At 42.7% G+C, this 15,441-nt stretch overlaps 2 protein-coding genes across 2 annotated transcripts; one reads left to right on the top strand and one right to left on the bottom strand.

The window, feature by feature from the left end:
* Positions 1–696: 696 nt before the first annotated feature.
* Positions 697–1,977, top strand: LOC309842651 (olfactory receptor 2D2-like; the record flags this gene model as incomplete). The annotated part of the gene is made up of 1 exon (XM_082687161.1): positions 697–1,977. One exon carries the CDS (start codon positions 697–699, stop codon positions 1,633–1,635), a length of 939 nt encoding a protein of 312 aa, XP_082543287.1. The 3' UTR covers positions 1,636–1,977.
* Positions 1,978–14,145: 12,168 nt separating this feature from the next.
* Positions 14,146–15,093, bottom strand: LOC309842815 (olfactory receptor 2A12-like; the record flags this gene model as incomplete). The annotated part of the gene is made up of 1 exon (XM_082687625.1): positions 14,146–15,093. One exon carries the CDS (start codon positions 15,091–15,093, stop codon positions 14,146–14,148), a length of 948 nt encoding a protein of 315 aa, XP_082543751.1.
* Positions 15,094–15,441: the final 348 nt, after the last annotated feature.

Raw genomic sequence — 15,441 nt, forward strand, 5'->3', positions numbered from 1 at the left:
GTTTTTTGGTTTTTTTGGCTAACTCTAAAAATTGTTTATGGGACTATACCTATGATCTTTCTTTGACTATAAAATCTCCCTCACATTTTGGAAGACAACGAGTAAGCATTTGGTAAGAATTTGTTGGATGAATGATCTAATTAATGAACACTAAAGAAAAAGCTCATTCACAGGAAAAAGCTAAATCTTAAATATTAACTCTAATTTTTATTCTTCCTAGCATTGACTTTAACCCTGCATTCTAACCTTAGTCCTAATCCTAACTGTGATTTTTAAAAAAAGGTAAACCTTAACCCAAATAATGAGTTGTCTTTCCCTAATCCTAATCTGAAACCAAGAATTTGCAACCTCTATACTTCCAAGAGAAAATAGAAAATGGTGGGAATAATAGAAAAGCAAGGATGGGTCAGAAAAAGGAAAAATATACCTAGAGGCCAGAGCAAAGCATAGCATACAGCACCTCCCTGATTTGGCATTCACCCTTTTCATCACCATGACCCTCAACTAAATCCTGAACCCAACCCCAATATCACCCAAGCAACTATGGGGACATATCTCATGGTGCTTCCATCTGCCAATCCAAACTTCCTCTTAAGAAGCATACATAAAACGAGTGTGAAAATTCCTCACATACCCTTGTGCATAGACACCCAATCAATTACATACCCTCAAAACTCTTTAAACAGGCAGATCGCAATGCAGGAACTCAACCAGTCCACTGTGACAGAATTCATTCTATTGGGCTTTGCCTCCAACCCCAGGACAAACCCTCTGCTCTTCACCTTCTTTCTCATCTTTTACCTGCTCATCCTTGTGAGCAACAGCCTCCTCATCACCCTTATCCACCAGGACTCCCGCCTCCACACACCCATGTACTTTTTCATCAGTGTCCTCTCCATGCTGGACATGTGCTACACAACTACCACTGTGCCCCAGATGCTCGTGCATATCCTCAGCAAGAAGAGGGCCATCTCTTTTGCTAGGTGTGTGGCCCAGATGTACATCTTCCTCCTCTTTGGGGTCACCGAGTCCTGGCTCTTCTCCATCATGTCCATGGACAGGTATGTGGCCATCTGCCATCCTCTTCGGTACAAGGTCGTCATGAGCCCCTGGATGTGCCTCCTCTTGGTGGGCATCTGTGTAGCCTATGGCGTGGTGGGTGGCCTGTGCTACACCTTCTTTGCTGTGCGCCTGCCCTACTGTGGCCCTAATGAAATTGACCACTACTTTTGCGAGGTCCCTGCCGTCCTGAAGCTGGCCTGTGCAGACACATCCCTCAATGACTTGGTGGACTTCATCACGGGCTTCAATGTCATCGTGGTCCCCCTCACCCTGATTGTCATTGTCTATGCCAACATCTTTGCCACCATCATGAAGATCCGCTCATCCCAGGGACGGATCAAGGCCTTCTCCACCTGTGCTTCCCACATCACTGTGGTCACCATGTTTGCAGTTCCGTGTATCATCATGTACATGAGTCCTGGCTCTGACTCCTTGTCAAACAATGGCAAGAAAATGGCCCTTTTTTATAACATTGCCACAGCCTTCCTCAACCCTGTCATCTACAGTCTGAGGAACAAGGATGTGAAAAAGGCTTTCCTCAAACTGATGGGACGGGGCGGGGTCTCAGAGTGAAGCTTTAAAGTGGAAGACCCTGGGAGACAAACAAAGCAGGACTCACACCCACAGCCCCACCAAAGACTCTTCTTCCATGAGATCTGGGAGACTGAACTCCATCAAATCACACCATCACCCTGGCCCAGCTGGGAGGGAACTGGGTGCTCAGACAATGGCAGTATCTCTCTATAATGTGGTTGGTGACAGAGGAAATTGTGAAGGTAAAGTATGCTGATTAAAAGGCAGGACCTCAGTGCCAGACAGAGTAGGATAAGAGACTTGATTTGAACATTAATAGATATGTGACATTTTGCAAGTCATTTAACTTATTCTAAGGTTTACATCTCTTCCTCAGAGGGAAGTTGTGATGATCAAATGAGATACTATATAAAACATGTTTGGTATGAGACTGGCAATAGCTTTCAACAGATACTAGTTTTTTTTTTTAATTTTTTATTTTTTATAAACATATATTTTTATCCCCAGGGGTACAGGTTACACACTTCACAGCACTCACCAAAGCACATACCCTCCCCAATGTCCATAATCCCACCCCCTTCTCCCAAACCCCCTCCCCCAGCAACCCTCAGTTTGTTTTGTGAGATTAAGAGTCACTTATGGTTTGTCTCCCTCCCAATCCCATCTTGTTTCATTTATTCTTCTCCTACCCACTTAAGCCTCCATGTTGCATCACCACTTCCTCATATCAGGGAGATCATATGATAGTTGTCTTTCTCTGCTTGACTTATTTCGCTAAGCATGATACGCTCTAGTTCCATCCATGTTGTCGCAAATGGCAAGATTTCATTTCTTTTGATGGCTGCATAGTATTCCATTGTGTATATATACCACATCTTCTTGGTCCATTCATCTGTTGATGGACATCTAGGTTCTTTCCATAGTTTGACTATTGTGGGCATTGCTGCTATAAACATTCGGGTGCACGTGCCCCTTTGGATCACTACGTTTGTATCTTTAGGGTAAATACCCAATAGTGCAATTGCTGGGTCATAGGGCAGTTCTATTTTCAACATTTTGAGGAACCTCCATGCTGTTTTCCAGAGTGGCTGCACCAGCTTGCATTCCCACCAACAGTGTAGGAGGGTTCCCCTTTCTCCGCATCCTCGCCAGCAAACAGATACTAGTTTTAATTTAAAAATTTTATTTCTCCGGAGGAACTGTCAGCCTTGAATTAGTCATGATCCTCTTCCAGGCTTTGTAAGTGACTAGAACCCTAGACGGTAAAGGGCGGGGGGGAAGGAGGGAGGGAGTGGAAGTAGTAAAAACTCAAAAACCAAGAAGTGGAGAATCTTAGGGAGAGAAACTCAAGAATGAGAAAGTGAACCCCTCTCTCCCCATCCACAAATTGGGCACACTGCAATTATCTTACGGTACCAGTTTGTGGCCATTTGGATTTGTGCTTTTGTATCTTTATACCTTTTGAATTTCCTTTTCCCCTTGTTTCTAATAAAGTCCATTTTGGAAAACTATAACCTGTGTTGAGTGATGTCAAGGAAGAGCGATTCTGTCCACCTGAGGATGAGCAAAATTAGACAGGGGCGTGTAGGCAAAATGTTCCCCCAGATGCAAAATGTAGGCAGTCCAGAGAGAGGTTAAAATATCCCTGGGTGGCTTCTGCTCTGCTCCCTCTTGCTTGGAGAGACCTTCCCTAAAACTCTGCTTACTCCTCATAGAATTTTTAAAAATGTAGATTGCTTTTCCCCAAGTTTTACCTTTCTTCAGGGTTATGTTCCTGGGATCAAACACACTTACAGGCTTTGACTGTTTGCTGCTGTAGGAATTCCAGGACCCAACAAAGTAATCTCCGTGAGGTTCTAGGGACCCGTTCCACAAGCTAACAGCCAACCCCTTTGGGTTGTCCTTACCCAGTCACTTGCTGATATACATTTGCTATGAGACTCCTTGCAAAAAATAATAATAATAATAATCAGCTGGGTTAGCCAGAAAAATTCAACATGGATGCCTATGCCCCTCACAGGAGACCAGGGTCTGTGCCAAGAGATGTCCTCAAAGATACTGCCCTACGCACCCACACAGGAACCAGAATGCTGCATCAATAATAAAACAAAATTAAAAGGCAGTTAACAAAACAGTGTGTTTCATTGCAATATACTTACAGGCATGTGGATAATAACATAGAAAGAGCTTTTACAAATTGGTAAGAAAAACACAAACACCCCATAAAACTGGCACAGATCTGAACAGTTCATAAAAAAGACATTCAGATCATCAATAAACATATGGGAAAATCCCACCACAGTGGGCACTAAAGAAATGCAAATGAAAATAATAAGATTACTTTTTTGCCTTTGAAAGGAATTTTTAATTTTATTTCTTTCCTTGACAAAGAGAGACACAGCAAGAGAGGGAACACAAGCAGGGGGAGTGAGAGAGAGAGTAGTGGCTCCCCTCAGAGCAGGGAGCCTGATGCAGGGCTAGATCCCCGGACCCCATGATCATGACCTGCGCTGAAGGCAGACTCTTAACGACTGAGCCATCCAGGTGCCCCACGTGCAGAGTTTTTAAAGAGAGTCAGAGGTGGCTAGAACACTGTGAAACACACACTTCCATGTGTTGCTTATGGGAGTAGGAATTCATCTTTTTGTAAGGTGGTTTGGCTTTATGTAGCAAGAAACTTAAATATGCTCATAACTTCCTACTTTCTACTTCTACTTTCAGGACATTTTAGGAAATAGACATCAAAAGGGCGGGAAACATAGCACAATCATTTTCATTCTGTTAGTCAAATAGGAAAAAGTTGGAACCAACTGAAAACATTCTGTAATTGTGCATGAGTGATTAAAATATGGTAAATATGGGTGCCTGGGTGGCTCAGTGGGTTAAGCCGCTGCCTTCGGCTCAGGTCGTGATCTCAGGGTCCTGGGATCTAGTCCCACATCGGGCTCTCTGCTCAGCAGGGAGTCTGCTTCCCCCTCTCTCTCTGCCGGCTTCTCTGCCTACATGTGATCTCTGTCTGTCAAATAAATAAATAAAATCTTTAAAAAATAATAAAAAATAAAATATGGTAAATATGGTATGGCCACATAATGGTGTACTATGCAGCCACTGAAAACGTATCTTATAAGAATATTTAATGATGTGAATGCTCATAGCATGGTACTGGGTGCATAAAGGCCAGAAACAGCTGGAGAACAGCATGTTGTGATCACACCATTAACAGTCATAAATACATTTTCACCCTTGAAGTCAGACATTAACGCTTAGAATAGGAGAGAGGGCCACTGAGTCATACATCTGTACACACACACATACACATATGCACGTGCCTGTGCACATACACACACACACAAGCTCCCCACCTTTTCAAATTAACAAATTAATAAACTAACCAGGGCAGCTTACCTTGCCTGTGTTTTCAACTCATTCTCTTGCTCCCCTCTTGCCCCGATTTAATCTACCCCCAATCACGATATGTCCAGTCATCTGGCAAGTCGTGACTTTCAACAACCCCATCCACTGTATAGACCCCTTCCCTCACATCCACACAGCAGGGATGGAATCATGGACTCCCAGGAAGTCCCAGTGATCAAAGACACACAGTGTGCCTGGATAGGGTCTCTGGCACTGTCACCGACATCTCATTTTTTTTTTTTTCCCAAACAGGACAAACCCCTTCCATTCTGGAACAAGCTTCCCCACAGAGCGTCCTCAGCGAGTCCCATCCAGAGTATCTCAGATTTCTCTGTACAGAGGTCTGACTGTGCCTGCGGTCGTGGCAGGCAAACTCACCCCTCCTCCAAAGAGCTTCTGGTGATTCCTGTTTCCCTTTCCTACTTCTGCTTCAGTCAACATTGGCAATTTAACATTTTTCTTGAAAACTGTCTATTTTATCGAGATTTTCAAGTTTACTGGCATCAAGTTGTTTTTTAAAGTATACTGTATATGTAGCACTGTATCCCCTTTTAATTTTTAAAATGTACCTTTCTTCTCCCTTTATTCTTTGAACAGTTTTGCCAGAGGAGCATCTAATTTATATTTTATTTTTTTTAAAGGTTTTATTTATTTATTTGACAGACAGAGATCACAAGTAGGCAGAGAGGCAGGCAGAGAAAGGGAGGGTGAAGCAGGCTCCCTGCTGAGCAGAGAGCCCGATGCGGGGCTTGATCCCAGGACCCTGAAATCATGACCTGAGCCGAAGGCAGAGGCTTCACCCACTGAGCCACTCAGGCGCTCCTGATTTGTATTTTCAAAGAAACAGATGATGGTTTTGTTAATTAACCTTCTACACATTGATTTCCGCTTTTGTCTATAGATTTCCCTCCTGCTTGCTTTTTGCTTACTCTAACCTATCCTTTTGAGTGGAATGACTACCTCAGGAGTTTTGGTCTTTCTCATTTTTTATAAAGATTTTATTTATTTATTTGAGAGAGACAGTGGCAGAGAGAGAGAGAGAGCACAAGAGGGAGGAGGGTCAGAGGGAGAAGCAGACTCCCCGCTGAGCAGGGAGCCCAAAAAAGGGTTCTATCCTGGGATCCCGGGATTATGACCTAAGCCAGAATGGTTATGCCTAACCCACTGAGCCACCCAGGCACCCTCTCATTTTGTAATAAATACCTGCAGAGCTGTAAATGTCCACGCAAAGACCTCTTCATCACTTCCTACAAAGTTTAAACATGGTGGTTGCCACTCAGTCCTACTCTTGGTCTGTTCTGCTACAGTGCTCATTATCATCACTAGAATTAGCTCAAGTCAACCAATCAATACAGGAATCATGTCATTTTAAGTGAATCTCATTGGTTCATACCAACTAACCAGGGCAGCTTACCTTGTCTGTGTTTTCAACTCAAACACATTCACATTTTACACAGCCAGGTACATTAGTCCAGATCCTGATTGCATGTCAGCCAGAATTTTCCCTAAGTCCATGCTATGGCTAGAGCATTGCAGGAAAAAAAAAAAAAATCTCTTCAACCAGCCATATTCCAGGGTTTGCTTTTTTTTTTTTTTTTTAAAGATTTTTTTTATTTATTTGAGAGAGACAGAGAGAACACAGGCAGGGGGAGGGGCAGAGAGCAAGGGGGAAGCATACTCCCTACTGAATGCAGGGCCCATCCCAGGGCCCTGAGATCATGAACTGAGCCAAGGGCAGACACTTAACAGACTGAGCCACCCAAACACTCCCCAACATCACGAGCTATTAATCATATGCAAATTACAGCCACAGAGAGGTGTCACTCCACTATTACACTATTTAGTCTGGTATATTGACTTACATAAAAAATACTGACCACACTCAGTGCTGGAAAAGATGCAGAGTAAAGGGATCTCTCCTACAAAACTAGTGGGAATGTAAAACTGTACAGCATCTCTGTAAAACAGTTAGGTATATGCTTTAAAAAAAAAAATAGCTATATTGAGATATAATTTACATACCATAAAACTCATATACTTGAACTATGTTAATGCAGTGGTTTTTCTTATACAGGATTGTGTAACTATCACCACAATGCAATTTAGAAACATCTTCATCACCCCCAAAAGAAACTCTATACCCATTAGCAATCACTCCTTATCACCCTGCTCTTATCCCTAGGTCTGTCCAATGACTACTAATTTAATTTACTTTCTGTCTATAGATTTGCTTGTCCTAGATATTTTATATAAGTGGAACTGTGTAATACACAGACTTTTATGACTGGTTTTTCTCATTAATTTCATGAATCATCCATTTAGCATTTATCAACTGTTCATCCCTTTTTATTGCAAAGTAGGATTTCATTGTATGGATAAGCCACATTTTATCTACCCATTCAGTTGATAGACAGTTGAGTTGATTCCACTTTTTGGCTACTATGAATAATGCTGCTAGGAATATTCATATACCAGTTTTTGTTAAACATATATGTTTCATTTCTCTTAGATATACATCTAGGAGTGGAATTGACACATCCTATGATAACTCTATGTTTAACGTTTTAAAGAACTATCACACTATTTCCCAAAGCAGCAGTACAATTTTGCATTCTTACCAGCAATGTGTAAGAGTTTCAATTTCTCTACACCCTAGTCAGTACTTGTTAATGTAGTTTTTAAAATTGTAGTCATCCCAGAAGGTATGTAATGGTATGTCATTGTGGTTTGTGTTAGAATATTGTAATAAGCATACACATATCATATGACTCCAGCAATCACATTCCTGGGAATTTATTCTAGGGAAAAATAGCTTACTATTTTTAACTTTACACAAATATTCATAGCAAATTTAATCATAATAGCACAGAACTAAAAACAATGCAAATGTGCTTCAACAGGTGAACGGATAAACTCTGGTACCTCCGTACAAGAGAATACTACTCAGCAATATAAAGGATCAAACTACTGATATGTGCAACAATTTAGATGGCTCTCAAAGGCATCAGGCTGGGTTTTAAAAATAATTAGACTTAAAAAGTTACAGACTTCATGATTCCATTTGTGTAACATTTTCAAAATTAAAGTGACAGAAAAACAGATCAGTGACCATCAGTGCCAGATTTCTCTGTGGTAATGGAACAGTTTTGTATCCTTATTGTGGTTATATGAAGCTAAGAATTTAATAAAATTCCTAAGACCATATATCCCCCAAAATGAGTACAGGTAATAAATGGTGAAATTCTAATAATGTCTATAGTTTAGTTATTAACATTGTGCTGATGTCCGTTTACTGGATGTGATAATGTACTACAGTCATAGATATCATTATTATGGGACAGCTGGATCAAGGGTACCCGAGAGCTCAATTTACTATTTTTTGCAACTTCTTGTGAATTGTAAATTACTTCAAAATAAAATGTGTGGGTTTTTTTTAATAGCTCCTATATTCTGGAAGAAACTGAAAACCTAACTATGGGTCATCAAATGACAAGACAAACAAAATCGCCCATCATAAACTGTTATCATATCCATGGAATCATCCTACTGGACACACACAGAAGAATTCTATTCTAAAATGAAAATTTTATATACAATCTGAGATCTAGGTGGTGAGCTTCATAAGTATTCACCAAGTCTCCCATGGTTCTTGCTCCTACTTTACTGCCTCTCCCTCAGCCCCATTGGAAATGCCCTATAGCTACTTAACAGAGGACGGAAAGGCCTAGTTTAAGGCAGCACTGAATATGGTAAAAGAAAATTGTTTCCATGAGTAGAATTTTAGATGGTATATCTGGCTGTCTACTTTACAGGGAATGAGAGAGGCCCCTCAGTGTAGCTACACACTATTTCATGGGCAGTTGCTAACGGGATGGAAAGGTGGCCAGAAACTTGGAAAGAAGAAGATTGGAGGATTAATGATGTGAGCTCTAGAGGAAGTCATGTGTATGTGCCTCTCCATGACCCAGAATATGAACATAATTGTGTGATATATACATATGCAAACTGAGCATCTACTGTGGGGAGTGTCTCTCAATAATCAGGTAGACTAGATGATCCACCTGTAGATTGGTCAGCCTCTTTCCTGACCCACACAAGTGCTGCTCCAGCCATTGCAGTATAACAGAGACTATGTATGGACTCAGCTGCATGAAGTCAGCCTCACCAAGGCTGAGATGGCCACTGTCACTACTGTTTGCCACACTCCAGCAGCAGAGACAGATGCTGAACCTTTGATGTGGCACCATTCCCTGAGAGAGCTTCCAGTTACCTGGTGACACATAAATTACATTAGATACTTTCCATCACGAAGGGGCTGCAGTCTGTCCTCCCAGAGATAGACGCATATTCAGGTTTCCTACCTCACGCATCTCTTATGATTCACCATTAATGGTCTGATGGCATGTGTTATCCATTGCCATAGTACCCATGCAGTATCATCTCTGAACACGATATGCACTTTATCTCAAAACGTGTGACAGTCAATTGCTTCTTGGCCTTTTGGCTAAGATCAAGTGTAAAAAGTGTGACAGTCAACTCACTCACAGAATTCAGTGGTCTCCCATTGTGCCCAAACACTCAGAAACTCCTGGGCCTAAGAGGATTGTGGAATTACTGATTTAAGTTTCGATTATCATGCCATTTGGGGGACAACATTTTGTAAGGTTGTAGTGTTATCTTATAGAATGCACTTTATGACTTACACCAGTAGTCACTCTATGGTGAGAAAGAGAAGGCACAGATCCAGGAGCAAGGAGATGTAACAGGAGTTGTCCCTCTCACCAATATAAAAAGCTTCCCATAGAAATTTTTGCTTCCTGTCCCTACAACTTTGAAGTTGTGCTCAAAGAAGGAATTCATTCATCAGGGAGGAGGTCTATGGTTCTGATTAATTAGAAGCTGAGATTGCCTCCTGGCCACTTTTGCTAAACCAAGTGGGAGGATATCGCTCTCGCCAGCAAGAACGACTCGGAGACTCACGTAGCGGTGAACCTTTTTTATTAATCGCTTTTTTCTTCCTTCTCCCCTAACCCCGGGCACATGGGTTTTTATGCAGGCAGTGTTAACCAATCAGAATGCAGTGCTCATGCACCTCCCGCGTGAGTGGACCTAAATGAACAGCCAATCATATTCAGTCCCTTACAGCTCTTATAGTAGGCCTCCTGTACTGGCTCCCGACATCTCCCCCTTTTTTATTTATTTATAATGGCTGAGATCGTGCCTGTCTTAGGTTGCCAATCCTCAGCACACATGCTTACCCGTCATCGGGTACTCTCCCTGGTCGAAGAGCCCCTGTCTTAGGTTGCTATGGTGTGGGATCAGTCTTACCCGTCTTTGACTACTGATCTAGCATACTTAGCCATATCCGGGGGGAGGTACCAGCCTCAAGAGCCATCATGGCTTGAACCATGAGGTGTTATTGTCGTTGATTGCGACGGACACGGCCACACACCCAACGTAATATTAGTACGTTAGCTGTGATTAAGAGAACAGCCATGGCACCAAGTCCAGCCCACTGTTTGAGGAACGAAACAGATTGCTGTAACATTTTTTTTTTTCCACTCACTAACAGGTGCAATAGTTACTTTGGTAGAATTTATGGATATAATTGCTTAGTTAAATTTTGAAATTGACGGTTCCAGGTACCATTAAGCATTCTTCCCAATTGTCGAGACAGATTGGCCGCTACCGACAAGTTATTGTAAGCTACGGGAGTAACACAAAGTCCCACCATATTATGTATACATCCTGTTGAGATTATAGATTCTAAGACATCTATTTGTTCCTGTACTAGATCAACTCTTTGATTTACAATAAGGATCCCAGCATGCAAATGTCCGTTAATTTGTTCTTGCGTAGCCAATGCTTCAGCGACCATTCCTGTGACGTTGTTGAGCATGGCGGCTGTCTGTACCGAGGTTGTCAACGCTACCGCGGCAGCAGTAGCAGCAGCGGCGGATGCGGCGATAGCTGCAATAATGGCTGCTGTTATTCCAAAGTCTCGTTTATGTCGAAGAAGCACCGGCAGGCTGTCAGGGTTCACCTGTACTGGCATCGGGATATACGTCGGTATCTTGGCTATTACTGCCGAGTCTCCCACCGTGGCGTTCCAACATTCTGATAGCAGACAATTCTGGGACTCACAAGAGAGACTAGATGACTTGTTAATAGTAGAAGCATTAAAAATTATGAAGAGAAAGGGAGCTCTAATACAGACGGGCGTTGGTGAGTAACTTATGTGCTTAGCTGAGGTGCAATTGCAAGTAACATTTGTTTCAAATCGAGAGCCTACGTGATAGTTTTACGTACAGTTATGCCATGTAGACCCATTAATAAAGTGAAGGCTTTCCAAGCCTGTACATGCCTGTGCAGCGTTGCAGAGCCGCCACCTATCTAGAAGGTGAGCTGACGTGCCTTGCGCTGGGTCTTGGTAGGTATAATTATAGCCAAAAAAGGTGGAGTTAGAGTAAGTGGGGATTTTAGGACTGAATGAGAATCCTGTTCCCACCCAAACTCCTGAGAGGCTACTATGGCAACCACTCATGCGGTGCAGCTCGCACAATAGCAGGCCTTGGTGCAGCAAGGTTTATACGGAGGAGGCCCCTCGTAAGGTGGCGCTGTTGGGGCTGGGCGCGTGGGCATAGGATCTAAATTATCTACCACTTCCGTCTTTGTTTGTAACTGCGCCATAGCTCCTTCTTCCGCTTTTAATTTCAGCTGCGCCATAACTTCCCCCTGCATTTTGAGCTGCGCCATAGCCTTCTTTAGCTCTTCCTCCTTTTTTGCAAGCTCCTTTTGCATCTTGCTCACCTTTTGGCTTTTGGGCGATTTCCCTCCTCTGCTCCTTTCATCATCGCTCGAGCTAGATCCCTCACTGTCTGAGTGTCCGTTTGAGCTTTCACTCTCAGAGCTAGTGTCCTTCAAGGAGCCTTTACAAAATTCCTCTTTCACTTGTTCTAAGATCTCCCCTCCCAGTTGCACCGCCTGGCGTATGGGCTCTCGCGGGGATTGCAAACAAACTTTCACTAAAGACCAAACGGCCAGGGTTCCCGGCGTAGTGCGCAGACCGCGTCTAAGGTCTTCTCCTAAATGCTCCCACTGAGGGATGTTTAATATCCCTTCCTCCAAAAACCAGGGAGCCGTTTGTCCCACTTCTCTCAAAAACAAATGAGCTATTTTATTTTTTAAAGGAGTACCAATTGCTTTAAGGATATCAGAAAGTGGCCCCAGCATTTTATATGTGGCCATCTCGTTTCCCATACCGGAAAGCTTTACTCTCGTCCTTATCCTAGGAACTTTGCAGCCATCTCGTTTCCCATCCCGGAAAGCTTTCTACGCTCGTCCTCAACTTGAGGAACTTTCCCTGTCACTAGACAGAAATAGGTGCACTCTTTACCTGATTGTCGCCGACTCTGTGCGTCTCTCACGATGAGATTCCCGGGTTTCGGCACCACTTATCGCTCTCACCAGCAAGAACGACTCGGAGACTCACGTAGCAGCGAACCTTTTTTATTAATCGCTTTTTTCTTCCTTCTCCCCTAACCCCGGGCACATGGGTTTTTATGCAGGCAGTGTTAACCAATCAGAATGCAATGCTCATGCACCTCCCGCGTGAGTGGACCTAAATGAACAGCCAATCATATTCAGTCCCTTACAGCTCTTATAGTAGGCCTCCTGTACTGGCTCCCGACAGGAGGAGGAATGGCTTCTGCATTTCTTAACTCCTGAATGATGCTGTGATGCTAATCTCCAGATCATTCCTTGATTAGCAAGAGTCTAAATCTCAAGAGAGAAGCTGTGATTGAATCAATATCCCCATCACTCAGGTAGTCATGCCTTTGGGTAATCCCATGACCTTGAGTTTGGGCTGGACCTAGTAGAGATCTTCTCATAAATACCCTGAAAGTGATGGTAAATCATGTTCAAATTTAGGTTACAAAAGATCCTTGCCCACTCCTGCTCATGACCTCCCTGATTAAGCTAACTGCCAGGTGATGAGCTGCTCCAAGGAGAGGCCCACATGGAAGAAACTAATGAAGCTCTGTACAACTGTCAGGAAGAAAATGAGACTCTCAGTCCAAGAGTCAGGAGCTAAATCCTGGTGACAATCAGGGAAGTTTGGAAGAAGATCTTTCCCCAGTTAAGTGTTAGGGTTTCTGTAGCTGGTGACTTGATTGCAGCCTTGTGAGAACCTCCTAATCCAGAGGGTCCCTCTAACTTCACTCAGATTCTTAACCCAAAGAAAATACAAAAAATAAATGTTTGGTGTTTTAAACCACAAAAAATGGGGGTAATTTGTTACACACTGATAGGTAACTAATACAAAGGAACTGCAAAGAGTCACAAGGAAATTTTGGGGGATGTTGATGATAATTATCTTGATCATGGTGATGTTTTCACAAGTATATATGTATTTCACAACTCATCAAATTGTATACTTTCAATATCTACAGTTCACTATATGTCAATGTACTTCAGTAAAGTTGAGAATACATTATGAAAGTGTCTGAGTGGGAGATTTTTCCAGTTGTTAAGAGATCCTACTTTCCCCTTCAAATATCATTTCACTGAGACAGAGTTCCTTCTTTTAGTGACATGAGGGCTTATGTGACCTAAATTCATACTCTTCTAATAGTATCAAATGAAAAGTGACCTGTATTACTTTCCTGAACCATATTTTGTATGATCACCGTTGACTTTATTAAACTATTCTGTCTCCAGAACTTGTCAAATCCCTTCTGAGCTACAATGGTGTCATTAACTTAGGAGGCTGGAAGTCATCTTATGCCCATCAATTTGAATTTATTTCATGAGTCCAGAGCTCAAGCGCTCATGTTCATGTTCATTCAGTGACAGAAAACATGAATATTGATGCCAATTTTATGCCAGGTCTTGTAAACTGGTGATACAGAAATGAATCAAATACAGGTATGCCTTCATGGAGTCCCCTGTCTGCGGTCTTTATGCTTGAGGGAAACCTACTGCCATAACCTTCTGGGTTTTCTCATGTTATGATCTTACTGGGTCTAATCCATTAATATATCATATAGCCTACTGGATGTTGGAAAGAATTTGGATGGAGAAGTCAGTAGGTTGTGTTCCAGGTTTGGTGTCGATGCCCATGCTTCTGTGACTTCATTCTGGTGCTTTTCCCCAGCCAGTCACTTTGAGGAAAGCCCTCTTCACATCTTTGTTCCTAAGACTATAGATAATGGGGTTGAGGAAAGCAGAGATGATGTTGTAGAATAGAGCCAACTTCTTGTCCTCTTCTGGGGAAGACTCAGAACCAGGTCTCATGTACATAACCATACATGGTATGGAGAACATGGTGACCACAGTGATGTGGGAGGTACAGGTGGAAAAGGCCTTGAGCCGCCCTTGGGCTGAGCGAATCCTCAAGATGGCAGCAAAAATATTGATATAGACAATGATGATGAGGGAGAGTGGAACCAAGAGAAGGATGAAGCCCAAGATGAAGTCCACCTGATCATTGAGAGATGTGTCTGCACAGGCTAACTTTAAGACTGCAGGTACTTCACAGAAGAAGTGATTGATCTCATTGGGACCACAATAGGGAAGAATCATAGCAGAGACAGTGTATATCAGGGCACAGCTGATACCCCAGAATCCACAGAAGGCCACCATTGACCCACACAGCAAAGGGCTCATGATGACTTTATACCTCAGGGGATGGCAAATGGCCACATACCTGTCATAAGCCATGATTGCGAAGAGCCAAGACTCAGTGATTCCTAGCATCAGGAAGATGTACATTTGGGCCACACATCCAATGTAAGAGATGGTCTTCTTCTTGCAAACCAGGTGTACCAGCATCTGGGGCACCGTGGTGGTGACATAGCCCATATCCATAATGGATAGGACACTGAGGAAAAAGTACATAGGTGTGTGGAGGCGAGAGTCCATGCGTATCAAGGTGATAATGAGCCCATTGCCCAGAAGGGTGATGAGGTAGAGGAAGAGGAAGACGTTGAATAGCATAACATTTATCTCTTTGTTTTGAGAAAATCCTAAAAGAATAAACTCAGTAAGAGAGCTATGGTTTCCCCCGAGCAAGTCTTTCATCCTTCTTCTGGTATAGAGAAAGAATAGAGCCATAATCATTCATAAAATAAAGTTTCCACATTCAAACTCTGATGCTACTCTTTTATTAGAAATGTCAAGTACCAGGATGCCTGGGTGTCTCAGTTGGTCAGGTGTCTAACTCTTGGTTTCAACTCAGGTCATGATTTATGGGTCTTGATATCAAGCCCTGCATTGGGCTCCACACTCAGCAGGGAATCCACTTAAGATTCTCTCTCCTTCTCACTCTGCCCCCCAAAACCCCTGCTCACACACACACACACACACACACACTCTCTCTCTCTCGCTAAAATAAAATTTAAAATCTTTAAAAAGAAGAAGTGGCAAATA

This window comes from Mustela nivalis, assembly GCF_964662115.1.
Source record: "Mustela nivalis genome assembly, chromosome: 10".
Lineage (NCBI taxonomy): Eukaryota > Metazoa > Chordata > Mammalia > Carnivora > Mustelidae > Mustela > Mustela nivalis.